General features: G+C 46.3%; 2 protein-coding genes across 3 annotated transcripts in view; one reads left to right on the forward strand and one right to left on the reverse strand.

Moving 5' to 3' along the window:
- Window positions 1-17,701: 17,701 nt before the first annotated feature.
- Window positions 17,702-20,856, forward strand: Anapc15 (anaphase promoting complex subunit 15). 2 transcript variants are annotated; one of them, XM_042687441.1, is made up of 6 exons: window positions 17,702-17,822; window positions 18,961-19,045; window positions 19,162-19,291; window positions 19,860-19,919; window positions 20,230-20,367; window positions 20,501-20,856. In XM_042687441.1, the coding sequence occupies exons 2-6, from the start codon at window positions 19,020-19,022 to the stop codon at window positions 20,546-20,548; spliced, it is 402 nt and encodes a 133-aa protein (XP_042543375.1). In that variant the 5' UTR covers window positions 17,702-17,822; window positions 18,961-19,019; the 3' UTR covers window positions 20,549-20,856. The 2 variants fall into 2 exon arrangements, with proteins under 2 accessions (XP_042543375.1, XP_042543385.1); XM_042687451.1 differs by lacking the exon at window positions 17,702-17,822 and having other exon boundaries at window positions 18,960-19,045; window positions 19,167-19,291.
- A 369-nt stretch (window positions 20,857-21,225) lies between these two features.
- Window positions 21,226-27,364, reverse strand: part of LOC122114354 (transmembrane O-methyltransferase homolog) — a 42,569-nt gene continuing 36,430 nt past the window's right edge. The window contains 4 exon segments of the mRNA XM_042687463.1: window positions 21,226-21,317; window positions 21,541-22,023; window positions 22,390-22,534; window positions 22,536-22,586. Of these exon segments, the coding sequence (XP_042543397.1) occupies window positions 21,703-22,023; window positions 22,390-22,534; window positions 22,536-22,586 (517 nt within the window). The 3' untranslated portion in view covers window positions 21,226-21,317; window positions 21,541-21,702.

Consider the following 27,364-nt stretch of genomic DNA (forward strand, 5'->3'; position numbering starts at 1 on the left):
GCTGGTTCCTGCCTCCAATCTTCCTTCCTATGTTTACTTGGTTCCCTCCTCATTTCTTTGGAAACTTGTTTATGTCTTATCTCATGACTTTTCCTGGACACCCTCTCTCTGACATTGTGTCCATCCTCACCTCTGCCCCTCTTTTCCTTCCCTGGCTTGATTCTTCCTATCACATTAGCAACACCTGCCATGACTGCGTGTTTATGTGATTGCCTTGATCTCTCTACCCACCACAAGGCAAGTATCAAAACAGCCTTTCATTTGGTAATCCTGAGTGCTTAGAATAGTGCCTGGCACATAGAGAATGTTGGTAAATATTAGCTGAATGATAAAGTGACAACCAAGTAAAAGGTGAAGTGTAGTATAGGCTGAGAGTATTGTACCAGGCCTGGATATAGAAAATAGCTGTCTCATTTATCAACCTTACCCAGTTCTTCTTCTGCCCAATCACTTCTGCTCATACCAGCCAGAACCAGTGTTAAAACTATCATAAGCCGGACACTGGTGGCTCATGCCTGTAATCCTAGCTACTCAGGAGGCTGAGATCTGAGGATTGAGGTTCAAAGCCAGCCCGGGCAGGAAAGTCCGTGAAACTCTTATCTCCAATAAGCCAACAGAAAACAGGAAGTGGCGCTGTAGCTCAAGTGGTAGAGAGCTATCCTTGAGCTGAAGAGCTGAGAGACAGTGGCCAGGCCCAGAGTTCAAGCCCCACGACCGACAGAAAAAAAAATCATTTGAATTGTGTTATGCCCCAGCATAAAATTCAAAGGTTTTTTTTTTGTTGTTGTTGTTTTTGTTTTTGGTCCGGTCATGGGGCCTGAACTCTGGGCCTGGGCGCTGTTCCTCAGCTCTTCAGTTCAAGACTAGCACTCTACCACTTGAGCCACAGCATCACTTCCAGCTTTTTTCTTTTTGCGTATGTGGTGCTGAGAATCATCACTTCCAGCTTTTTTCTTTTTGCTTATGTGGTGCTGAGAATCGAACCCAGGGCCTCATGCATGCAAGGCAAGTGCTCTACCACTGAACCACCTTCTCAGTCCTCAAAGGTTTTTGAAATCCCTTACAATGAGGGATTCAGAACTAGTCTTGGGTTCAGAACTAGAACTTGGGCTGGGAAAGTGACTTAGTAGTAGAGTCTTTGTCTAGCATGAATGAAGCCCTGGATTCAATTCCTCAGTACCACATCAATAGAAAAAGCCAGAAGTGGTGCTGTGGTTCAAGTGGTAGAGTGCTTGCCTTGAACAAAAGAAGCTCAGGGACAGTGCTCAGGCCCAAGCATTGGAAGAAGAGGAGGAGGAAGAGGAGGAGGAGGAGGAGAAAAGAAAAGAAATAGTCACTGTCATTGGAGTGAATGCACATTGAGAGAGCAATTTGGGCTAGAGGCATGGCTCAGGTGACAGAGTATAAGTAAGTAGATTGAGTGTGATATTGAGTCTAAGCCCAAGTTCTTTTGTTTTTTTCTTTTTGGGGGGGGGGGGTCCGGTCGTGGTGCCTGAACTCTGGGCCTGGGCGCTTTCCCTCAGCTCTTCAGCTCAAGGCTAGCACTCTACCACTTGAGCCACAGCGCCACTTCCAGCTTTTTTCTTAATGTGGTGCTGAGGAATCGAACCCAGGACCTCGAACATGCAAGGCAAGTGCTGTACCACTGAGCCACCTTCCCAGCCCTCTAAGCCCAAGTTCTAAAGAAAAAAAAAAAAGAGAGAAATTTGATTATGTCACTAAAGATTAATAAGTTATGTATCCTTATACCCAGCAATTCCATACCACCCAGATACTTTCTTTTCCTTTAACATTGTTTTATAGCACTTCTTCAATTTTAAAAACAGTGAGGTCTGGGAAGGTGGCTCAGTGGTAGAGGGCTTGCCTGAGGCCCTGGGTTCTATTCCTCAGCACCACATAAGCAGAAAAATCTGGAAGTGGCACTGTGGCTCAAGTGGTAGAGTGCTAGCCTTGAGCTGAAGAGTTCAGGAGCAGCACCCAGGCTCAGAGTTCAGGCCCCACAATGAACAAATAAATAAATAAACAAAAAAAAATGGTGGAAAGTTGGGTACCCAGGGGTTCATGGCTAAAATCCTAGCTACTCAGGGAGCTGAGATCTGAGGATGGAGATTTGAAGCCAGTCCAAGACAAATCCAAGAGAGTCTGATCTCCAATGAATCACCAAAATGCTGGAGTTAGAGATGTGGCTCAAGTGGTAGAAGGCCAGTATTGAGCAAAAGAGCTAAGTAATCTGAAGGTATAACTTCTCTGAACATTGAAAATACTATTGGGCTGGGATGTAGCTCAGTGGCAAAGCGCTTGCCTATCAAGTGCAACGTCCTGTGTTCGATCCCCAGTACCAAAAAAGAAAAGACAAAAAAAAAAAAATACAGTTAAAAAAAAAAAAATGCTATTTATCAGCCAGGTGCTGGTATCTCATGCCTGCAATTCTAACTACTCAGGAAGTTGAGATCTGAGGACTGTGGTTCAAAGCCAGCCTGGGTAGGAATGTCCGTGAGATTCTTATTTCCAATTAAATACCAGAAAACTGGAAACAGAGCTGTGGCTCCAATAAGTAGAGTTCTACCCTTGAGCACAAAAGCTCAGGGACAGGGCTGGGAATGTGGCTTAGTGGTAGAGTGCTTGACTAGCATGCATGAAGCCCCAGGTTTAATTCCTTAGTACCACATAAACAGAAAAAGCTGGAAGTGGCTTAAGTGGTAGAGTGCTAGGCTTGAGCAAAAGAAGCTCAGGGACAGTGTCCAGGCCCTAAGTTCAAGCGCCAGGACTGGCAAAGAAAAAGAAAAGAAAGAACAGGCACCAGTGGCTCACACTTAAAATCCTAGCTACTCAGGAGGCTGAGATCTGAGGATCATGGTTCAAAGCCAGCCTGGGCAGGAAAGTCTGTGACACTCTTATCTCCAATTAACTACCAGAAAACCGGAAGTGGTGCTGTAGCTCAAGTGGTAGAGGACTTGTCTTCAGCTGAAGAGCTCAGGGACAGCTCCTAGGCCTAGAGTTCAAGCCCCACAACCAACAACAACAACAACAACAAAAAAGAAATTAAGAATTTTTTTAGGGGTCCGGTCGTGGGGCCTGAACTCTGGGCCTGGGCGCTGTCCCTCAGCTCTTCAGCTCAAGGCTAGTGCTCTACCACTTGAGCCACAACGCCACTTCTGGCTTTTTTCTTTTTGCTTATGTGGTGCTGAGGAATTGAACCCAGGGCCTCATGCATGCAAGGCAAGTGCTCTACCACTGAACCACCTTCCCAGCCCAGGAAATTTTTTTTTTTTTCCCCAGCCCAGGAAATTTTTATCTACAATTACAGAAAAAGCCAGACTTGGCATTGTGGCTCAAACAGTAGAACACTAGCCTTGAGCACAAAAGCTCAAGCCTTGGATTAAATGCTCAGCAGTATAAATAAAAAGAACACAATGAAGTGGTGCTGTGGCTCAAGCGGTAGAGCGCTCACCTTGAGCTGAAGAGCACAGGGACAGCGCCCAAGCCCAGAGTTCAAGCCCCACAACCGACAAAAAAATTTAAAAAATATTTAAAAATAAAAAATAAATAAAAAGAACACATTTTGGGGCGGGGGAGGGGGTGGGGGGAGGTTGGTTGTGGGATCTGAACTTGGGGCCTGGGCACGGTCCCTGAGTTCTTTTTGTTCAAGATTAGTGCCCTACCACTTGAGCTATAGCACCACTTCTAATTTTCTGGTGGTTTATTGGAGATAAAAGTCTCATGGACTTTCCTGCCTGGGCTGTCTTTGAACCATGATCCTCAGATCTCAGCCTCCTAAGTAGCTAGAATTACAGGCATGAGCCACCAGCACCGGCTAAAACATTTTTTAAATACAATTTTATTGTGATCATTAAGTTGTTATACAGAGTGGTCAGTTCTTGAGCTGAGGCAGCCTGTCTGGCAGCACCCAGGAAATGGAAAAGAAGGGCGGGACCCTGGGACGCTGCTTAGTGCACTGTGGAGCCCAAGGCTGTAACTATCTGGCAAGATTATGAGATTGTGTGAGCTGAAGGTCAGGCTGGCAGGAACCACCCCTCCCTGGTTTCCTCCCCATGTTCCTGCCCCTGGGTGAGCTGTACAGAGCAGCAAGTGCAAGGGGACCAGGCTGGGGGGCACTATTACTTTCCTGAAGTGCAATCTGAGACTCGGTGACAGAGAGACAGTATTGGTGCCTACAGCCTAAAATCTAGGACCTGTGAATGAACTTTATATAGCAAAAGGGATTTAGCTGCTCTAGGAAGATATGAATCTGGAGATAGAAAGATTACCCAGGATTGTCTTGAAAGGCTGGCTGTGATCCTAAGAATCCTTAGAAGAGGAGAACAAAGAGGAAAGGAAGTAGCCAGAGGTGCCAGGGAGGAACCATAAGGCTAGAGTGGTGTAAGGAAGGTGCTTCTCTGAGCGTGAGGGAAGAGCTGGCCTGGTAAAGAAGAGACAACAGTTGAGTGCCCGTGGCTCATGCCTGTAATCCTAGCTACTCGGCTGAGATCTGAGGATCTGGGTTCAAAGCCAGCCAGGGCAGGAAAGTCCATGAGACTCTTATCTTCAATAAATCACCAGAAAACCAGAAATGGTGCTGTGGCTCAAGTGGTAGAACTGAAGAGCTGAGGGACAGCGCCCAGACTCAGAGTTCAAACCCCATGACTGACGAAGAAGGAGGAGGAGGAGGAGGAGGAGGAGGAGGAGGAGGAGGAGGAGGAGGAGGAGGAGGAAAAGGAGGAGGAGGAGGAGGAGGAGGAGGAGGAGGAGGAGGAAAAGGAGAAAGAGGAGGGGGAGGAGGGGGAAGAAGAGGATTCTGGGCAAATGGCATTATTCAAAAGTCCTGGGGCTGAAAACTTTTATTATTTATTTATCTATCTACTTATTTATTTATTTATGCTGGTCCTCAGGCTTGAACTCAGGGCCTGCTAGTACCCTACAGTTTGAGCCACAACTCCACTTCTAGGTTTTTTCTTTTTTTGGAGGGTTTTTGGTGTTTAATTGGAGATAAAAGTACCATGAACTTTCCTGCCTGGGCTGGCTTTGAACCACAATCCTCAGATCTCAGCCTCCTGAGTAGCTAGGATGACAGGCATGAGTCCCTGGCACCTGGTGACACACTACATTTTTATCATTGTGTGTGTGTGTGTGTGTGTGTGTGTTGTGTATATGTGTTTGTGTGCCCACACACATGTGGCATGTATACTAGTCCTGGGGCTTTAACTCAGAGACTGGGCACTGTTCCTGAGCTTTTTTTTGGGCGGGGGGGGGCAGGTTGTGGGGCTTGAACTCAGGGCCTGGGTGCTGTTCTTGAGTTTTTTCACTCAAAGCTACAGTTCTACCACTTAGAGCCACAGCATCACTTCTGACTTCTTGCTGGTTAATTGGAGATAAGAGTCTCACAGACTTTCCTGCCTTGTCTGGCTTTGAACTGTGATCCTCAGATCTCAGCCTTTTGATTACCTAGGAGCTACAGCTGTGAGTCACTAGCAACCAACTTTTTTTTTCTTTTCTTTTCTTTTTTTTTTTTTTGTACTGGGTTTGAACTCAGGATTTCTTGCTTTCTGGGCTGAAGTGCTCTACCACTTAAGCCACCACCACCCCATCCCCATTCTTCATGTTTAAGTTCAGAGTTCAGGGATTATTAAATACATTCACAGTGTTGTGCAGTCATCAGTACTATCTGTCTGCAAAGCTTTTCCATCATTGCAAATAGAAATTTTCTTTTTTCTTTCTTTCTTTTTTTTTTTTGGTCCGGTCGTGGGGCCTGAACTCTGGGCCTGGGCGCTGTCCCTCAGCTCTTCAGCTCAAGGCTAGCACTCTATCACTTGAGCCACAGCACCACTTCCGGCTTTCTTCTTTTTGCTTATGTGGGGCTGAGGAATCGAACCCAGGGCCTCATGCATGCAAGGCAAGCACTCTACCACTGAGCCATTTTCCCAGCCCCACAACTGGATTTATTATGAGTTCATTAAGTTTTTTATTATGGTAAAGTTTTTTACTATGGTTTTAACTCTGAGCCTATCTTCAAAGTATTTGTCCTTTGTGACTGGCTTACTTTATTTAGCATGATCTCTTCATCAGCTGTTAGCACCTGGCCTTTTTTCTTTTTGGTACCAGTCCTAGAGCTTGAACTCAGGTTCTGAGTGCTAGTTATTTCTGCTTAAGGCTAGCATTCTACCACTTGAGCCATTTGCCACTTCTGGCTTTTTTTGGTAGTTAATTGGAGATGAAAGTGTCAGAGACTTTCCTGCCCAGGCTGGCTTTGAACCGCTCTCCTCAGATCTCAGTCTCTGAGTAGGTAGGATTGCAGGTATGAACCAGTGCTGCCTGGCCAGATTCTCTGATTTAAGAATTTTCCCACCTAGATAATCCAAAATAATCTATACCTCCCATGATCTTTGTCTACAAAGTCCCTTTCCTCATGAGGGGTGGGGTGCTCTCTTTTTACCTTTTGTTTGTTTTTTTCTTTGGTCAGAAGAAAGCTGAGGGCTGGGAATGTGACTTAGTGGTAGAGTGGTGTCTGAAGCCCGGGGTTCAATTCCTCAGTACCACATGAATGGAAGTGGCTCTGTGGCTCAAGTGGTAGAGTGCTAGCCTTGAGCAAAAGCAGCTCAGGGACAGTGTCCAGGCCCTGAATTCAAGCCCTACACTGGTTTAAAAAAAAAAAAAAAAAAAGATAAAAAGAAATGAAGAAAGCTTAGCTGTGTGCTGGGTTCCGGTGGCTCACGCCAGTAATCCTAGCTACTCAGGAGGCTGAGATCTGAGGATCACAGTTCAAAGCCAGCCTGGGCAGGAAACTCCATGAGACTCTTATCTCCAATAAATCACTAGAAAACCATAAGTGGCGCTGTGGCTCAATTGGTAGAGCACTCGCCTTGAGCTGAAGAGCTAAGGGACAGTGCCCAAGTCCAGAATTCAAACCCCACCCCACCCCCCAAAAAAAAGAAAGCTTAGCTGTGTTAAACAAATCTATGCAAACTCACCATGCAAATAGAGGCTGGCTGGAGCATCTTCCTGGGGCCCACATTCCAGAGAATTGGAGGAGAATCAGTATAGATCCCTTCCAATTCATCCATCTATCTTAAATTTCAGTCAGGCTCAGAGAGTTCTCAATGACTGAAAATATATGAAATAACCAGGTGCCAGGGCTCACACCTGTAATCCTAGCTACACAGGAGGCCGAGAGCTGAGGATCTTGGCTCCAAGCCAGCTCAGGCAGGAGAGTCCATGAGACTCTTATCTCCAATTCATCACCAGAAAGCCAGAAGTGAAGCTGTGACTCAAATGGTAGGATGTTAGCCTTGAGCACAGAGGCTCAGGGACAACACCAGACCCTGAGTTCAACCCCCTGGACCAGAACAAAAATAAATAAATTACTAAATGAAAATAAAGGTGGTGTCAAGTGACTCTGGCTGTTACACTTCTAGGCCTGTCCACCTGTACAGCTCTCCAACTCCTTCCTATTTGGGCATTCTCTTCATTCCCCCACAGCCACATGACCCTCAGGAATTCTTCTCCCAGCTAGAAGATTTCTTCCTCCTCTCTTAACTAGAGCATGCTAAGGCCCAGCTGAAGTCTCTTCAGCTCAAGGAAGGCTTTCTTAACATCTCCTTCTCTTTCAAAGTTGTGTGTCATCATTTGATAGCAGAGCCCTGTCTTTGTCTCTTGTCCTAGTTCTTTCCCAGTGCTCCCCACCACGGTGACCACACAGCAGGCCTTCAATCAGTGCCAGACATGCCCAGGCCATATCACATCCTTTCAGGTCTCCTTCTCTCTTCTCTGGAGTATCTTTTTCTGACTTCTGTATCCTGCAGGTCTCATCTCTAGGGAGCCCTTCTCTTCTCTGGCAGGAAAGTCTATGAGACTTATCACCAATCAACCAGCCAAAAGCTAGAAGTGAGGCTGTTGCTCAAGTGGTAGAGTGAACAATACCAGTGTGCAAGCATGCGTACATACACACACTAGAAAAAAAAAGGGGGAGGGAGGAAAGAAAAAAGAGAGAAAAAAAAGAAAGAAGGAAGGGAGGGAGTCAGCCAGGAAGGTAGGAAGGAAGGAAGGAAAGAAGGAAGGAAGGAGGGAGGGAGGGAGGGAGGGAGGGAGGGAAGGAAGGAAGGAAGGGAGGAAAGCTTTGTGAAATTAGTGCAGGAGATAGTGACCAAAGGGATCCTTCACATCAAGCAGGCACAGGAGAAAGATTATTACAATGTTTATTAGAGAAGCCATATTTCTCCCCAGAGAGAGTACAGAGCACCTGTCCCTATCCAGGTAGCAGGAGGTTCTGGGGCAGGAAGTGAGGTAGGTGGGAGCTCAGGTGGGTCTGGGCAGAGAGAGAGAGGGGCCATTGTATAGTGGGAACTCCAGGGCTGGGAGGAGCTCAGCTCTGGGTGGAGCTGAGGACCAAAGGCGTGCATAATGCTTACAGTGACATTGTGGCTTTTGCTTAGATGAGCCATGTCACTGCTCAGCTTCTTCATCTGCCAAATGGGAGCAGGAATTCCAGGGCTTTGGTGAGGCTAAGGGAAGACCATGACAGAAAAGCTTATTAGAAACCAAAGACTGGACTGGGACTGTGGCCTAATGGTAGAGTGCTTGCCTAGAATGCATGAAGCCCTGGGTTTAATTCCTCAGTATCACATAAACAGAAAAAGTCAGAAGTGGTGCTATGGCTCAAGTGGTAGAGTGCTAGCCTTGAGCAAAAAGAAGCTCAGGGACAATGCCCAGGCCCTCAGATCAAGCACCCAGAGGACTAGCAAAAAAGAAAAAAGAAACCAAATATCTCTCTGTATCTGAAAGATGGTAATTGTGACACTTGCCTCTGTCCTCTGCAGGGACAGCCACACTCTCAAAGATTATGTGACAAATGAACTCAAAGCAGTTTTCACCAGCTTTAAGCCCATACCACACAACTGAATTCCTGGATCCTGGAAAATTCCTCACATAGAATCACGAGTTTCCATCTATAGTCTGTGGGTTCTGCATTTATTTCTGACTGTTCGGGAAATCCCTCCTCTGCCCCTGCTTCCAACTTTTCAGGCGCTGGGTTCTGTAAAACATACAGATAGGCCGGACGCTGGTGGCTCACGCCTGTAATCCTAGCTACTCAGGAGGCTGAGATCTGAGGATCTCGGTTCAAAGCCAGCCCGGCAGGAGAGACCGTGAGACTCCTATCTCCAATAAACCACCAGAAAACCGGAAGTGGCGCTGTAGCTCAAGTGGTAGAGCGCTCGCCTTGAGCTGAAGAGCTGAGGGACAGCGCCCAGGCCCAGAGTTCAAGCCTCATGACTGACAAAAAAAAAAAAACACAAAGATAGGACAGGTAACATTTCAGGACAGAAAAGACCAGGCCTCAAGAATCTCTTGTAAGCTATGTACCCGTGGCTCACACCTGAAATTCTAGCTACTCAGAAGGCTGAGATCTGAGGATCACAGTTCAAAACCAGCCCAGTCAAGGGCTTATCTTATCTTCAAGTGGTAGAGTGTTATTTAGCTTTGAGCTGAAGAACTCAGGGACAGTGCTCAGGCCCAGAGTTCAAGAACCACGACCACACACACACACACACACACACACACACACACACACACACACACACACACACACAATCTCTTCTAGGGAGGCACATCAGAACTGGAGAGATAAACAAGGTGTTAGTAGCTCAGGCTTGTAATTCTAACTATTCAGGAGATTGAGATCTGAGTATTGAAGTTCAGAGCCAGCCTGGGCATAAAAGTCTGTGAGACTCCATCTCCAATTAACCAGCAAAATGCTTGACTGGAAGCATGTTTCTCAGCCATGAGCAAAAAAAGCTGAGAATAACTGTGAGGCATTGAGTTCAATCCCTAGTATGGTCAAAACAAAACAAAACAAATCATGAGACATAGGATGTTACAGTAAAGCAATACAAGCTAGGAAGGAGGGAGGGACCTGTCTGGAGTCTTTCCTTGGCAAGTCAGCAATAGAGTCAAGATATGATTCAGGAACCAGGAGTGTAGCTTGAGTAGTAGACTACAAGGTCATACTTCAACTCCTAGTAACACACACACACACACACACACACACACACACACACACACACACACACACACACGGCACTGAGCTCCTATTCCATCCATTGATGTCAGTACTACTTAGACCCTTCTCTGAGCCCTCTATTATCTTAACATTATTTCTCATCCTCCATGTATCATTTTCTGCCCAAATGCCCAATGTATTCCCATTGGTCTCTCTCAACATATAATTGCCTTGTCACTCCTTTCCTTTGAATGGAGTCAGTGTCTGGTATACTCCCTTCTTCCACTTGCTACTGGTAGGCTTATCTCCCATCCATCCCTCAAGATTCACTCAAATCTTTCTTTCTTCCTTCCTTCCTTCCTTCCTTCCTTCCTTCCTTCCTTCCTTCCTTCCTTCCTTCCTTCCTTCCTTCCTTCCTTCCTTCCTTTCTTTCTTTCTTTCTTTTTGTCGGTCATGGGTCTTGAACTATGGGCTTGGGTGCTGTCTCTGTGCTCTTCAGCTCAAGGTGAGCGCTCTACTGCCATAGCACCCCTTCTGGTTTTTTTTTTTCTAGTGGTTTATTGGAGATAAGAGTCTCATGGACTTTCTTGCCTGGGCTGGCTTTGAACTGAGATCCTCAGATCTCAGCCTCCTGAGTAGCTAGGATTACAGGTGTGAGCCACCTGCGCACGTGTTTTCTTCTCTAGAACAAAAGTAAAAGCTTAGGGCTGGGAAGGTGGCTCAGTGGTAGAGTGCTTGCCTTGCATTCATGAGGTCCTCGGTTCAATTCCTTAGCACCACATACACAGAAAAAGTCAGAAGTGCCTCTGTGGCTCAAGTGGTAGAGTGCTTGCCTTGAGCTGAAGAGCACAGGGACAGCGCTCAAACCCAGAGTTCAAGCCCCACGACTGACAAAAAAAAAAAAAATCATCTAGTCTTTTTTTTTTTTTTTTGTCGGTCGTGGGGCTTGAACTCTGGGCCTGGGCACTGTCCCTCAGCCAAGTGCTCTACCACTTGTGCTACAGCGCCACTTCCGGTTTTCTGGTGGTTTATTGGAGATAGGAGTCTCACGGTCTCTCCTGCCTGGGCTGGCTTTGAACCGGGATCCTCAGATCTCAGCCTCCTGAGTAGCTAGGATTACAGGCGTGAGCCACCAGCGCCCGGCTAAAATCATCTAGTCTTTGCCCTAAGAAGCTTAAAGTCTGCTGGAGAAACAAACAAAAAAACAATTTTACACAGAACTGGAGTATAGTAGGTCTTTACTTGGCTTCCATCTTTTTTTTTTTTTGCCAGTCCTAGGGCCAGAACTCTGACCTTTTCTGCCTTATGTGGTGCTGAGGAACTGAACCCAGGGCCTCATGCATGCAAGGCAAGCTCTCTGCCACTGAGACACCTTCCAAGCCCCTTGGCTTCCATCTTGTTTAGCCCTCTACTTGTGTTTTTTTTTTTTGTTTTTTTTTTTTTGGGTCCGGTCGTGGGGCCGAACTCTGGGCCTGGGCGCTGTCCCTCAGCTCTTCAGCTCAAGGCTAGCGCTCTACCACTTGAGCCACAGCACCACTTTCGGCTTTTTTCTTTTTGCTTATGTGGTGCTGAGGAATCGAACCCAGGGCCTCGAGCATGCAAGGCAAGCGCTCTACCACTGAGCCACCTTCCCAGCCCTAGCCCTCTACTTGTTATGGCTTTTTTTTTTTTTTTTTGCCAGTCCTGGGGCTTGAACTCAGGGCCTAGATATTGTCCCTGAGCGTCTTTTGTTCAAGGCTGTCACTTTACCACTTGAGCCACAGCGCCACTTCTGTCTTTCTGGTGGTTAAATGGAGATAAGTGTCTCATGGAGTTTCCTGCTCTGGCTGGCTTAGGACTGTGATCCTCAGATCACAGGATTACAGGCATGAGCCATGGGCACCTAGCTCTTCCTCCAGTTCTTAGTATTGGAGTTAACTATTTTCCATCTACACTCATTCCTTTGGTTATCTCACCCAGTCTCATGGCTTTAATAGGTACTATGTCCCCAAGGTGACAGACGTAGGCCAGTTCTCACAGTTCATAGGCCTGGCTCCATAGGTCTGTTTGCCCTTCCAACAAACAATCTAATGGGCTTCTCAAACTCAGCACACCCAGCTAGCTCACACAATGTTTTCCATTTCAAAAAAAATAGCACCATATGGGGTTCAGAATATGGCTTAGTGGTAGAGTGCTTGCCTAGCACGCATAAAGCCCTGGGTACAATTCCTAAGTACCACATACACAGAAAAAGCCAGAAGAGGTGGTCTGGATCAAGTGATAAAGTACTAGCCTTGAGCAAAAAGGAAGCTCAGGGATAGTGCCCAGGCCCTGAGTTCAAGGTCCAAGATTGGGAAAAAAAAAAAAATAGTAGCAGCATTATCTTCTAGTTTTTCAGGTCAAATATCTTGGTTTATTTCTTCCTCCTGACACTATATTCAGTCTGTCAGCAAACCTCCTAAATACAGAGTTCAACCACTTCTCACTACTACTAGATTACCTTTTGTGTGTGTGTGTGTGTGTGCACCAGTGCTGGACACTTAGGGCCTGAGTGCTGTCCCTGAGCTTATTTTGCTCAAGGCTAGCACTCTACCATACTACTTGAGCCACAGCACCACTTCTGGCTTTTTCAAAGTAGTTTATTGAAGAAAACAGTCCCACGGACTTTCCTGTGAGGGCTGGCTTTGAACAGAGATCTGCAGATCTCAGCCTCTTGAGTAGCTAGGATTGTAGGCATCGGTCACCAGCACCTGGCTTTATTGCCAGATAGTAAGCTTCTAACTGGTCTTCATACCATTGTCATAATGTTTTCTTCCTTATTCTTTTTTTAAATTATTTATTTATTCTATTTTATGTTTGTTTATGTGGTACCAAGGAATTGAACCCAGTTCCTCATACATGCTAAGCAAGTTCTCTACCACTAAGCCACATTCCTACCCCCTTTGTTTATTCTGTATAGAATAGAATAACTCTTTGTAATCTAAATCAGACTGAGTCGATTCTCTGCTCTCACTCCTTCACAAATTAAAGCCAAATCCCTTATGATGACTTGCAAAATTGTATCTATTGGCTCACCCCTCCATCCTCATTTACTATTCTCTACACAGAACACTATGCTCCAATTATTCTACCCCCTTCATACTTGTTCTCTCTGAAATATTCTTCCCAGATATCAGAAGACCTCTTTCTTCCTTCAGAACTTTACTCAAAAGTTACCTGCCCCTAAAGTGCATGTATGGTATGTATGATGATGGCATAAAGAATTTCAGTGATGAGCTGGGAAAGTGGCTTGGTGGTAGAGTGCTTGCCTTGCATGCATGAGGCCCTGGGTTTGATTCCTCAGTACCACATAAGTAGAAAAAAAAAAAAAGCCAGAAGTAGTGCTATGGCTCAAGTCGTAGCACGCTAACCTTGAGCTGAAGAGCTGAGGGACAGCGCCCAGGCCCAGAGTTCAAGCCCCACTACTGGACCCAAAAAAAAAAAAAGATATGGAACCAACCCAGATGTCCCTCAATAGATGAATGGACCAAGAAAATGTGGTATATATACACAATGGACTTCTATGCCTCCATCAGAAAGAATGACATTACTGCATTTGTTGGGAAATGGAAAGACTTGGAAAAAATTATATTAAGTGAAGTAAGCCAGGCCCAAAGAAACATAGGCCCCGTGGTTTCCCTTATTTGCAATAACTAGTATATGTCTGAGACAAGCAGAAAAGGTCAGATAAGGTGATGTTAAGTGAAATGAACCTCAAGATAAGTATTCAAATGTTTTTTCTTTCATGTGATTGTTTCTAACATATTTATAAGATGATTTCTTTGTTGCTTTGTATGTCCCTCCCCCATGATATAATCTCTGCTTTCACTGGATTTGATGTTGGTATAATTTGTGGAGGGGAAGGGAAAAAACAAATCGTTTAAATAGGGATACAGGTGGACCCACTGCAACAATGAGATGTACTAGTCGTTATATCGAAAAACGAACTTTACAACTTTGGGTGGGGGGGGCGAGATGGGAAGGGATAGGAAGGGGAAACAAAGGAGGAGGCAACAATGCTTGATAAGAAATGTACTCATGGGCTGAGAAGTTGGCTCAGTGGTAGAGCGCTTGCCTTGCATGCCTGAGGCCCTGGGTTCGATTCCTCAGCACCACATAAGCAAAAAAGAAAAAAGCCGGAAGTGGCGCCGTGGCTCAAGTGGTAGAGCGCTAGCCTTGAGCTGAAGAGCTGAGGGACAGCACTCAGGCCCAGAGTTCAGGCCCCACGACTGGACCCAAAAAAAAAAAAGAAATGTACTCATTATCTTGCCCACGTAATTGTAACTCCTCTGTACGGTATTTTCACAATTAAAAAAAAAGAATTTCAATAAGACTAAGTGCTGGTGGCTGGCTCATGGCAGTAATCCTAGCTACTCAGGAACCTGACCTCTGAAGATCACAGTTTGAAACCAGCTGGGGCAGAAAAGCCCATGAGATTCTTATCTCCAATTAACCATCAACAAATCTGGAAGTAGAGCTGTGGCTCAAATGGTAGAAGACTAGCTTTGAGCAAAAAAAGTTCAGGACAGTGCTGAAGGCCTATTAACCCCCAGGACTGAAATAAAATAAAATAAATCTCAGTGAAAGCTGTTGATTAATAGGGGGTTGGGAAAGCAAAAGAGTGGGTTATTCTTTTCTTTAATATTTTTTTTTGGGGGGGGTCTGGTCGTGGGGCCTAAACTCTGGGCCTGGGCGCTGTCCCTCAGCTATTCAGCTCAAGGCTAGCGCTCTACCACTTAAGCCACAGAGCCACTTCTGGCTTTTTTCTTTTTGCTTATGTGGTGCTGAGGAATCGAACCCAGGGCCTCAGGCATGCAAGGCAAGCGCTCTACCACTGAGCCACCTTCCCAGCCCTCTTTAATAATTTTTTTATTGAGATTGATTAAATAAATTTCACAGTGTTGTGAGATAGTGATACTCAGTTAAAGTCACAAACACATTTTAACCTTTTGTGTGTGTGTGTGTGTGTGTGTGTGTGTGTGTGTGTGTGTTGGTCACAACAAAAAGCTAATGAAAAAAAAAAAAAAAAAGCTAATGAAGGCTGGGAATGTGGCTCAGTGGTAGAGTGCTTGCCTAGCATGCATGAAGCCCTTAGGTTGATTCCTCAGTACCACATAAACAGAAAAAGCCTGAAGTTGTGCTGTGGCTCAAGTGGTGGAGTGGTAACCTTGAACAAAAAAGAAGCTCAGGGATGGTACCCAGGCCCTGAGTTCAAGTCCTAAGACTGGAAAAAAAAAGTTAAATTCCTTGACAATGCACACTGAGAAAAAGAAAAAAAGAATGACAGGGAAGTAAAACAGGGTGTTATGGAGAGGCACCAGAGGGAGAAGAGAGAGCTAATAAAGAGAATGAATAAGGATGAATATGGAGTAGTTTGTTTGCATGTATGAAAGCAGAACAATGCAACCTGCTAAAATTGTTTGAAGGGGAAAATGGATAGAGTGATAGTGGTAATGTTGATGGGAATACATTGTTTATATGTATGGAAATGTCACAATGAACCCCACACACACAGCTAATGTAGCTAATAGAAAATTTATTTTCCCAATGTCTTGACTCTCCATCTAAAAACACTTTCCTACCAATATTTTATTACTACTTTTGGTTTTTCTCCTCAATATTCATAGTAATATTCGTAAAATTATGTTTTCCTTTATTATTTATTTTATCAGAACAGAAGCTGCATGAGAGGGACTTCTGGGGTATATTTTGTTCATTTTGGGTTCATTAGGCACTATCCATTACTTGAATAATGACAGACAGATACACATATACAAACACTCTATATTTATTGAATGAATGAATGAAAAGGGTAGAGATGGCCAACAAGTAATAATATTTAATGAAAAATGAATTAATAAGCAGAGCTGCTTGGCAACATAATCAAAGTACACAGTATAATACTTCTTGGACAGCTGTTACTTCATTCAGTCCTCACATTAATTTAGGATATAAGGAAAGTTAGGCAGATTATGCTGCCAGTTAAGATGAAACTGAGTGCAGAGGACTAGCTACAGTTTAAACATCTCTGGTCTGGACAGAAGTAGAACAGTGGGTGGTTGCTGGCCCTGAAAAGGGCTTGGTAGAGTTTTGCAGTAGTTGATTGAAAAACTTCTTTTACTAGAAGGCATGGGGATTTTGAAAGGAAAATCTGTGTCAGAGGCAAGAACAGACATCAATAGAAGGAGTGGAAGAAGTAAACAAGCTGACTTGACTTGTTCCAAGTCTAAAGAGGGCAACTGAATTCTCCAAGCATCAGAATACTGTGTCTGAGACCGACTAGTTCCTCAAGCCTGTACATAATCTCTGATGTCAGAACTGGATAGGCAACCCTAATCACCCAATGAGTCCACACAGGGTCTGCAGGATTTGGCTTCCCTTATGAAATTTTGGGGTCTCTGGGAACAGTGCACAGTGTTTATAGATTCATCCCCAGCAGAGCTTAGAATATACTTGGAATATACTGTACATATATGTATGTGTGTGTATAATTTGTTTTTGTTCAAGGCATACATAAAAAAATGAGTATGGGCTCGGAAAGTAGCTCATGCTTAGCATGTGGAAGTTAACTAGGTTCAATATCGAGTACCATGCATGAGGCCTTGGGTTTCTCAGTACGACTTAAGCAGAAAAAGCCAGAAATGGCACTGTGGCTCAGAGACAGTGCCCAGGCCGAGTTCAAGCCCCAAGACCAGCAAAAAAAAAAAAAAAAATGTACACACACACACACACACACACACACACACACACACACACACGGGGGAGGAGGGGAATCAGGAAAAATGTGCTCAAAAGAGAAAGACTGGGAATAGGGGCTAGGAATATGGCTTTGTGGTAGTGCTTGTCTAGCATGCATGAGGCCCTAGGTTAGATCCCTCAGTACCACATAAACAATAAAAATAAAAGAGAAGCAAAGTCTGAAAGGCGACAGACAGGACAGGGTGATTTTGGAGCAAATATTCCTGGGACAAGACAGGACATTTATAAGAAAGGTTGGTAGCAGCCTTTTTAAGTTATCATCATTAGCCGAAGGCCAGTGGCTCATGTCTGTAATCTTAGATACTCAGGAGGCTGAGATCTGAGGATCGCGGTTCAAAGCCAGCCTGGGCAGTTAAGTCTGCGAAACAGATCTCCAATTAACCACCAGAAAAACAGAAAGAGCGCTGTGGCTCAAGTGGTAGAGCGCTCGCCTTGAGCTGAAGAGCTCAGGGACAGCGCCTAGGCCCAGAGTTCAAGCCCCACGGCCGACAATAAATAAGTTATCATTGTTAATTTCTGTTAGAGCCGGTCCTGGGGCTTGAACTCACGGCCTGGGCATTGTTCCTGAGTTTCTTGTGCTCAACGCTGGCACTCTACCACTTTAGCCACAGCCCCACTTTTTTGGTGATGTGATCAAGAGTCTCAAAAGGCCTTTTCTGTGTGGACTGACATGGAACCTCGATCCTCAGGTCTTTGCCTCCTCAGTATCTCAGACTACAGGCACGAGCCACCGACACCCCTCACGAAGCAGCCATTTTTTAAGGCATTAGCGCGCGCATTGCGGTGGAAGGGCGGGATTAAATCGAGCGCTGAGAAGCCCGGATGGAGAGGCCGATTGGCTGAGATTCAAGGCGGGGCCAATAGGTAGTCGCGACAAATTTCCTTCCCCAAGTAGCTAGGTACTTGACGTCACGTCCGGTCATGTGGGCGGGAGCGGGAAACAAAAGGAGACGTAGGACGCATGCGTTTGGTGGGTCCCGGATTCTGGTGGGTTCTTCCGCTCGGAACAGGTGAAGCGCTTCCGGGTCGCCGCCGGCTGCCGCCTCCCGGCGCGGTAAGTACAGAAGCAAGGCTGCGGGGGGATCTCCTTCCCCTTTCTTTTTTCCTTTCCCCAGAGAAAACTAGTTTCTTTGACTCGCCTCTTTAGAGCTCCATGTTAAGACTCCTTTGCCCTTAACGTGCTCCTGCTCATTGGCCGCTTCCTCGAGACTAAGCCCCACCCCATCACACAAGACCCGTCATTCATTGGTGTCACTTTCTGTCACCCAGCATCTCTTTCACCTAATTGGCTCTATCTAGATCCCGCCCATCCTTATACAGGACAAATTCCTGTGCGAGTCCCGCCCCCGCCTTCATCCCGTTGGTCAACCTCACAGTCATTATCATAATGAGCAAAGAATAGGCGGTGGCTTTAGGGAAGTGGGTTGGGTTTTAGGATGAAAGCTGTCGGGCCTGTCATTTCCTCGAGGTTGTGAGGGTAGGCGCTATTGCGCCTGTTACCCAGGCTGGGAAGATTTGGCCGTTTGCGGCCGCCGCTGGTCCTGGATCGACCAAATGAATTAGGCTGGACTAGACAGAGATCCTTGCTTTGCTTCTTTCTCCAGTGCCGTGGCCTGGATCCCGCCCCTGCGGCAGTTCTAAGTCCTGGTCCACTGTGTGATCTAAAACCTCTCTGTTTCCTGTCGGTTGAGCTGAAGGTCACAGATTGGGACCCTCTTGGTCAGCAACTTACGCGCACAAAAGCTGATTTTACTTGTTCTCGTATATGTTAGTTCATCCATTCAATCTTCCATTTATCCATTTGGCCATGCCTTCTAAAATGTCTTACTGAACCCTGCTTGTACTTGGGGCAGACCTCACTTCCCCAACCCCTACAGAATTGACCATGGTTAATGAAAGAGATGGTTAACATATCCTTTTTTTCCATCACTGAATGAGTGTGGTATGGGTGATCACAAAGGAGCAATATGTAAACTTTAGGATTTGGAGGGCATAAACATAATTGCAGGAGAGCCCTGCTACCTCTAATTGTGTGTAACTTTATAATGCCAGTCTGTATTCTGGATTCCATCTCTACACTTGGCTCCCAGTCTCTTTCCTCCTTGAGCAGCCTACAGCTTTATTCATTTTTTTACTTAATTATTAGAATAACTTTGAGGATGGTATAATTGTTTATTATCCCCATTTTACAGATGAGGAAACTGAGGCCCAGAGAGGTTAAGTGACTTGGCCAAAGTCAAGCAGCTAGTAAATGGTGGAGCAAGGACTCAAATCCAGGTCTGTCTGATACCAAATGGAAGGACTGCTTGCCTGCTACCTTCCACTCCACCCCATCCCTAAGTCAAATTACAACCAAATAAAAACAAACACATTCACTTGATCCTTCCCCTCAGTCTAGGAGCCATGTCCACTTTGTTCCCCTCACTCTTCCCCCGTGTGACTGAGACACTGTGGTTTAATCTGGATCGACCCTGTGTGGAAGAAACTGAGCTGCAGCAGCAGGAACAGCAACATCAGGCCTGGGTGAGTGAAGATTTAGCACTGCACAGACATACAGACACACAGACACACACACACACTGTGCCCCATGACTCAGCTGTACTCTGGAGACCTATTCTGAAAGAACGTTGTGCCCTGGGAGTCAGCCTGGGTGATTCGGAGGCCGTGTTTCTCATCTTTGTGATATCCTAATTTGTTAGGGACTTCTGGGCTAGGTAAAGTATTGACACTCAGCTCAAGACCTTTTCCCTAAAGTCCAAGTTTATTAGTAATTTTTTTTTCATCTTTTCTTTTTTTGGTCGGTCGTGGGGCTTGATTAACTACTTTTGAGGACTTAAAAGATGCTGTGTTCTAGACTACATCTCTAATTTCATCCTTACCATAATTATATGAAGAAACCAAGGCCCAGAGAGTTTATGTAGTTAAATCAATTTTATAAATAGTGGATAATAGGAAAGTAAGTAATCAACTAGTCCTGAGAACTGGGAGAAAGTTTCTAACACTTATGGTTGTTCTTGGAGGCGTAGTGAGGCAATTCCATGCTTCTGACTGTTCTGCTTTGGTCCTGCTCTCCCCTATCTCTTGCCCACAGCTCCAAAGCATTGCAGAGAAAGACAACAACCTGGTACCTATTGGCAAGCCAGCCTCAGAGGTGAGTGGATCCAGCAAGTGGGGCCTTGGTGAGACTTGGGGTAGAGCAGAGTTCTGGTCTAATTCTGAATGTTCTGCCTCTGACTCAGAGCAGTTGTGGTTCCCAGTCTGGGTGAAGATCAGACAGTAGTGGTTAAGGGAGGGAGTGGGCATTTGGCCTCTTACTAAGGTCCTACAGATCACCTACCAGCCTGCCAGACTGGGGCGTATGAAGACAGGGTCAGAATGAAGAAGGCCCTTGGAAGTGGGACAGCTCTTAAACTGGTCCAGGTAGCCCTGAGGCACCTACAGGCTCTCTCCTGCCCCATCAGCACTATGATGATGAGGAAGAGGAGGATGATGAAGATGATGAAGACAGTGAAGAGGATTCAGAGGATGATGAGGACATGCAGGATATGGATGAGATGAATGACTATAATGAGTCACCTGATGATGGAGAGGTCAATGAGGTAGGTGGGAGTGTACCTGTGCCCCTGTCCCTGATAGCCAAAAGGTACAGACACTCTGGATCCATCTGGGGACAGGATCTGGAGCTGAGGCTGGCTGAGGCCCCTCCCCACCCACACCCAGCCTCCTCTCCAGGTGGACATGGAAGGCAATGAACAAGATCAAGACCAGTGGATGATCTAGGTAGACCAAGGCAAGATGGCCTCAGGGAGATTGCAAGCCAGCCTAACCTACTGTGCACCTCCAGCTCCAACCCACGAAACCATCTGATGGCCCTGGTGCTTGAAGGCTCACTTTTGGTCACTTCCTCAGCTGCTACCAGGACTTGGTCTCGGTCTCCTTGGCCCCTCCCAGGCCATCATTCTGCTCTTGAATCCCCAGAGTCTGAGCCCCATTCTGCCCTACCATCCTGGCCAGTACCTCACCCCTTTGTTGCCAGGTCTTGCCCCTTATTAGCCCTCTTTAATAAAGACACAGGACTGATTTTTTTCCCCCCATGTCTATTCCCTATTTGTTGGTGGTGTCCCAAGGAATCCACATCTTCCTTGGGCATTGGATAGGTGGTGTTGAAGGGAGAGCAAGCAAATCTAATGGGTCAGGTGGACTCTGGTTGGGGAGCCTAAGTCTAGGCTCCTGTACCATTTCCTTTGGTCCAGGTTTTACCCAGCTATTCCTGCATGTTTGGTTTTTTTTTTTTATCATTGTCTACTGTTTCCTATGATCCTGCCCAAAATGGATGGGCTGAGGAGGGGAGGCTTTCTAAGGCCTAGAGCTAGGGGTCCTGTGTAAAGATAGTAAATTAAATCTCAGAGCAAGGCAGAAGACTCCTGTGGTATCACCAAGCAAATTATTGATAGAGGTGGGTTGGGAGCTCAAGCATCCTACTTGCAGTCCATGGCTTGATCTAGAAGGAGGAAGTCAGGAGGACTAAACAGCCTGATAAGATTGATACCTCAGGGCTGGGATGTGTCTTAGTGGTAGAGTGCTTGCCTACCATACATGGAAGCCCTGAGTTTGATTCCTCAGTACCACATAAAAAGAAAAAGCCAGAAGTGGCCCTGTGGCTCAAGTGGTAGAGTGCTAGCCTTGAGCAAAAAAAGCTCAGGGACAGTACCCAGGCCCTGAGTTCAAGCCCCAGGACTGGCGGGGAAAAAAAAAAAAAAAAAGATTGACACTTCAGGTCATGTGGAGGCTGAAGGGGGCAAAGTTGGGAAGAGAACCTCTTTAGCCCTGAGCCTCGCTTGTATTGGTTTCCAAACAGGAAGGGAAAGGGAGATTCTGAGGTCTTTTCTTGGGTGGGGGTGGGGTGCATCAGAAAATACCCCTGGTCCTGGACCTCAGCCAGGTCCAGCATAGGTGAGCTGGGCTATGCCATCCTTAATGGCAGGGAAGTCTGGAAGACCAGTATGGTGGAGGCGGCAGCGATAGCGGCCACAGCTCTTAGCATACTGTAGGAATCTGGGTGCACCAGGGAAGAGCACGTGGTCAGCCAACACAGTGGCACCAGCTGGCAGCAGCGCATGAGCCTCCAGCAGCTGCAGGTCCCGCAAGTAGTATCGAGGCCGATGTGCTAGAAGCACCAGGTCTGCCCGGCTCAGCTGGTGTTGAGCTCTCAGTTTGGGGATCACTTCCTCTGAGCTGCCTGTGATGAGCTCTACCTGTAGGGAGAGAAGAGCTGGAGTGAGGGTGGGAGGGAAATGCTTTCCTCTCAGGCCCAAGAAGTCCAGAACTCAAGATGTGCAGACCATATTGTGATTTCCATTTCCACAAAGAAGCTGAGCTTCAGAGGGCACATGCATTAGCTGAAGGAACTAATAAAGATTCTGAAAACAATTAGCTGCTGCTTTTGTCATCCAGAAGGAAAGAAGTGTAAATGACTTGGGGGGCAGGAAGGTAGGAAGTCATGTACCCTCCAAGATCACAGTTACCTAAGTGGAACTGGAGTTTCCCACAAAGAAGGTCTGGCTAAGACAAGGCCTGGGGATGACAGAAGGGATCAGAGTTGGGGAGATGGGGATGCTGACCATGTGCTCATCAAAGCCAGCCAGGCGGATGAGTTTTTCAGCCACTGCTGCCGTGCGCGGGTCACGTTCCACAGTGAGAAGGCGACTCCCAGGGGGCAGGGCACGAGCAATAAGCAATGTGGAGTAACCACAGAAGGTGCCCAACTCCAGCACATGAGCAGGGGCCTTCTCCTCCACCAGCCTCATCACGATCTGACCTGTGGGGTAAGGAAATGTGTGAGAGCCTGAAAAGCCAAGCTGTGAGACCCAAAAGGATTGGGAGTTTGTAAAGCCTTCTCCCACCATACTCTCAGAACACTAAGAGCTTCATGGAAAGGTCAATCAGTCCTAACTTAACAGGAATTCAAGTCTATCCTGGGTGTGGGTTAATTCCACTCTAAACTGCATGGAAGCTTGAGGGTAGACGAAGAGTTATGCAAATTATAAGCTGTTTACTGCTTAGCTGTCATTCACAAGATAAAGTGTTCTCCTACCACTTGTATATAAAATATTGTCACACGTTTAAATCTTACTTTCTGCACGTGCTTCCCTATAGGAAACCAATAAAAACCTTGGTTAATGGAACCTTGGGTTCTGAAGCTGTCGGGAGGCTACAAGTCCCTTGATACCCAAATCTAAATTCCGTGCTCTGGTCTGGTCTCCATTACTGCCTCGCTCCTGGTTGGCGGCTGCGGGTTAAGAGGCACAAGGTGGGTTGTAACAGAAATGGATATAGGGCCCTTGATGAAAAGTGATTTGAGATTCCTACCTGCTTCCTACAGCCCCCACCTAGCTGGGGTCCTGCTTCTCATGGACCTAGTCCAGTGTAGAAATCTGCCTCAGATCTAACCCTGTCAAGCTGGCTGTCATGATCCTAAAGGCATTTGGGACTGAACTTGGCATTCAGGATCTTCTTGGACCAGATCAAATCTTAGCTTCCCAGCTACAGCTCTAAGCTCTTCTCTGTGGCCTGTTCATTGAATGTGCCTGATCTTAGAATTGGATGAGTTTAAATAAGGCTAAAGCCCTTGTGCTGAAAACTATAAGACTGAGATAAATAGTTAAGTAGATAGTTATCCTGAATCATGTGTGGACATTGCTGTGGTAAGGAAGACTTAGACACAAGTAGTTACTAAAAAAGCTATGTTATTTCCTAGATATGTGTGTGTGTGTGTGTGTGAAAGAGAGAATGGTGGGGCTTGACCTCTGAGCTTAGGTGCTGTCCCTGAGCTCTTCAGTTCAAGGCTAACAGCGCTCTACCACTTGAGCCACTGCACCACTTATGGGGTTTATTGGAAATAAGAATCTCGTGGACGTTCGTTCCTCCTGGGCTGGCTTTGAACTGTGATTTTCAGATCTCAACCTCCTGAGTAGCTAGGATTACAGGCATGAGTCACCAGTACCTGGCGCTCTCTCTGTCTCTGTCTCTGTCTCTGTCTCTGTCTCTCTCTCTCTCTCTCTCTCTCTCGTCGGTCCTGGAGCTAGAACTCAAGGCCTGGACACTGTCCCTGAGCTTCTTTTTCTCAAAGCTAGTGCTCTACCATTTGAGCCACAGTGTCACTTTCAGCATTTTTCTGTATGTGGTACTGAGGAATCAAACCCAGGGCTTCATGCATGAGAGGCAAGCACTCTACCACTAGACCACATTCCCAGCCCCTCCCCTAGATTCTGTCCCTCAGGTCAGCATTTGTCTGGCACTTCTCTGTAGCCTCTGCCTCCTTTCCTTAGCAGCTGCCTCATACAAAAGAGGTGGCAATAGGTGTTTGCTGGGGGAATGAATGACTTAGTCAAGACCCCTTATTTCCAGGGAAGAACAAGAATAAAAATGGACATGAACCTGTACAATTCATCCAGTACTAAGACAGTCAGATCTCAGAACTTCCTCTACCTTCTTAGGAGTACTTCCTGAAGCAGAAGATTAGGGAAGGGGGAACTGACCTTTGATAGGCCCCATGTGGCTCAGGTACTCGCAGTGGCTGCTCCAGTGGTCCAGAGTAGTGAGGATGTGGCTAGGGTCCCCAGGAAGGGCGTGGGTGAGCACATAGCTGAAGGCCCGTTCCTCAATCCGCAGTCCTGACAGGCAGTCTCTGAAGCTCCTCAGCAAGACTGTGCGCACCAACAACTTGAAGTGGTGCCGGTATCGCACCAGCAATGTCACCACCAGTGGCAGGAACGCCAGTGCAATAGCAGGGGACATGGTCTGTACCTGGACCCTGCGGGTAGAGGGAGACAGGAAGACCCACCTCCACTATTTTTTCCCTTGCTTTTTAAAAAACTGTTAGAGGGGCTGGGAAGGTAGCTCAGTGGTAGAACGCTTGCCTTGCATGCATGAGGCCCTGGGTTCGATTCCTCAGCACCACGTAAGCAAAAAGAAAAAAGCCGGAAGTGGTGCTGTGGCTCAAGTGGTAGAGCACTAGCCTTGAGCTGAAGAGCTGAGGGACAGGGCCCAGGCCCAGAGTTCAGGCCCCACAACCAGACCCAAAAAAAAAAAAAAACTGTTAGAGAGGTGATGCACAGAGTGTCATCTTTGCAGCCTTCATTAGTAGAAATTACTGTGTTCTTATTTATAAACCATGGTTCAGAAAAGGCTGTGTTTTGAGCAGTCACATAATACAACTGGGATTTGAGTCTAGATTGGATGATTCCCAGCCTTTGTACTTTTTTTTTTTTTTGCCAGCCCTGGGGCTTGAACTCAGGACGTGGGCACTGTCCCTGAGCTTCTTTTGCTCAAGGCTACCACTCTGCCACTTGAGCCATGACACAATTTCCAGCTTGTATGTGTATGTGGTACTGAAAAATCAAACCCAGGGCTTCATGCATGCTAGGCACACACTCTACCACTAAGCCACATTCCCAGCCCAGCCTATGTGCTTTTTTAGGATTCCATACTGTCCACATTAGGCAGGGTATTGGCCTTTGGATCCATCTACACATTGTTCTCCCAGCGCTTTTCTCTTTTCTCCTAATGTCACCTCTTCTTTTTTTTGGTCCGGTCGTGGGGCCTGAACTCTGGGCCTGGGCGGTGTCCCTCAGCTCTTCAGCTCAAGGCTAGCACTCTACAACTTGAGCCACAGCACCACTTCCGGCTTTTTTCTTTTTGCTTATGTGGTGCTGAGGAATCGAATCCAGGGCCTTGAGCATGCAAGGCAAGCGCTCTACCACTGAGCCACCTTCCCAGCCCATGTCACCTCTTCTTTATATCTTCTTTCATCAGTTTTTCCTGGCATTTCTTCTCCATAGTTCCTAACTGGTCTTCTCTGACCCAGTATTCATACTATGTTGTGTAGTCAGAAACCCCTCACTGATGTACTCAATCTCAGTAAAAAGCAACAAAAACACCTTATATAGGTCTGATATGGTATGCACACCTGTAGTCCCAGTATTTGGAGGCAAAGGGAAGAGGATCTTGAATTTGATGCCAACCTGAACTACATATACTCTCTCCAAAAATAAAACAATAGGCCTTAGGATACCATCTTTCCCACCTCAGGAGTTGTCCCTGCAGGTGGAAAGAGTTCTTGATTCTGTACTTGTTCTCCAGATCTATATCCCCTCTATTGAATCCCCCTCTTCCCCTGTGCTCCCAGAATTTCCTTTATGATTCAATTTATATGCATACATATCCACATACCACATGCTTCCCTCACTAAGGGGGATGGTTTCCCTCTCCTCTCCTATATTCTAGACCTCATGTGACCTGGTAGGCCTCCTTGGTATAGGACAAACAAGGAGTGAGAGTGTTAAGATTTGAATAGGTGAGTGGTGGTGGCCGTGAACTGATGTTAAGGACCCATAAGACCCTGCTTACCTGGCTGGAAGCTCAAGGGCTCTGCTTACCTGGAGTGCAGGCTCCTGCTTAGGGAAGATGGGAGAACAGGACAGGAGGGGAAGTCTTTGAAGGAAATAACCCTGAGACAGGAGGCTGTATCTGCTTTCAATTATTGATGCTGAAGCTGCTATTGTTACCTGAGACTTGCAGTTCAAGTTACCAGAACCAGGGACAAGCTCAAGCTGCTGCCTACCCTTCAAAAATCTTAACAGAAGGGCTGGGGTAATTGAGCTCTTGGCCCAAGGCCTTGAGTTCAAACCCACAATACCACAAAAAAAACAAACAACCTTCCCCCATGACAAAACCTAAAAAGAAATCCCCCGAAACAACTCTTGGTCTGGGAATGTGGCATAGTGGTAGAGTGCTTGCCTAGCATGTATGAAGCCCTGGGTTCAATTCCTGAGTACAACATAAACAGAAAAAGCCAGAAGTGGTGCTTTGGCTCAGGTGGTAGAGTGGCAGCCTTGAGCAAAAGAAGCTCAGAGACAGTGCCCAAGCCCTGTGTTCAAGTCCAGGACTGGCAAAACACCACCACAACCACAACCAACACACACACACACACACACATATGCACAGAACTCCAGAGTCTTGATTTGATGAGAAACAAGTGCTTCTAGGGCTGGTCTCTTCTTCAGTCCCTTGGTTCAGGGCATAAGGGTTAGTCTGAGCCATAGTAGTGGAGAGATTGTAACTTAATTCAAAATTCAAATTTCTCTAAGCAAGTGTTAAGGCTTGGGTAACAGAACAGTCTAGTGTCTTCCTGTCCTCCAAGAACTCCAAGTTTGGTAGAAGAAACTGGCCCAGGAACAAGAGAATATAGGTACTGTGATCACTAGGTTAGATGCTCCGTGGATACAAGTTATTTGCAGTTTTCTGAATGGCTGTCTATTCAGATAGAATATTAGGTGGCATGTAATAGTAAATACTTATGGATTTAATACTTGAGCGAATGGTAGTATATCAGGATTAAGCAGATAGAATTAGAGATACAGAATTGGGTCAGAGAAGACAATCAGAAGTACACATTAGGGCTGGGAATGTGGCTCAGTGGTAGAGTGCTTGCCTGGCATGCATGAAGCCCTGGGTTCGAGTCCTCAGTACCACATACACAGAAAAAGCCGAAGTTGTGCTGTGGCTCAAGTGGTAGAGTACTAGCCTTGAGCAAAA

This window comes from Dipodomys spectabilis, unplaced genomic scaffold (assembly GCF_019054845.1).
Source record: "Dipodomys spectabilis isolate Male_0828 unplaced genomic scaffold, ASM1905484v1 ptg000003l, whole genome shotgun sequence".
Lineage (NCBI taxonomy): Eukaryota > Metazoa > Chordata > Mammalia > Rodentia > Heteromyidae > Dipodomys > Dipodomys spectabilis.

What these genes read in the sequence shown, in the direction of transcription:
- Anapc15 (XM_042687441.1), top strand. Translation starts at nt 19,020, where the DNA reads ATGGTGGAGCAAGGACTCAAATCCAG. An exon ending in GAGCAAGGACTCAAATCCAG is followed by an intron (nt 19,046 to 19,161) that starts GTCTGTCTGATA and finishes CCTTCCCCTCAG; the next exon opens with TCTAGGAGCCATGTCCACTT. An exon ending in AACAGCAACATCAGGCCTGG is followed by an intron (nt 19,292 to 19,859) that starts GTGAGTGAAGAT and finishes TCTTGCCCACAG; the next exon opens with CTCCAAAGCATTGCAGAGAA.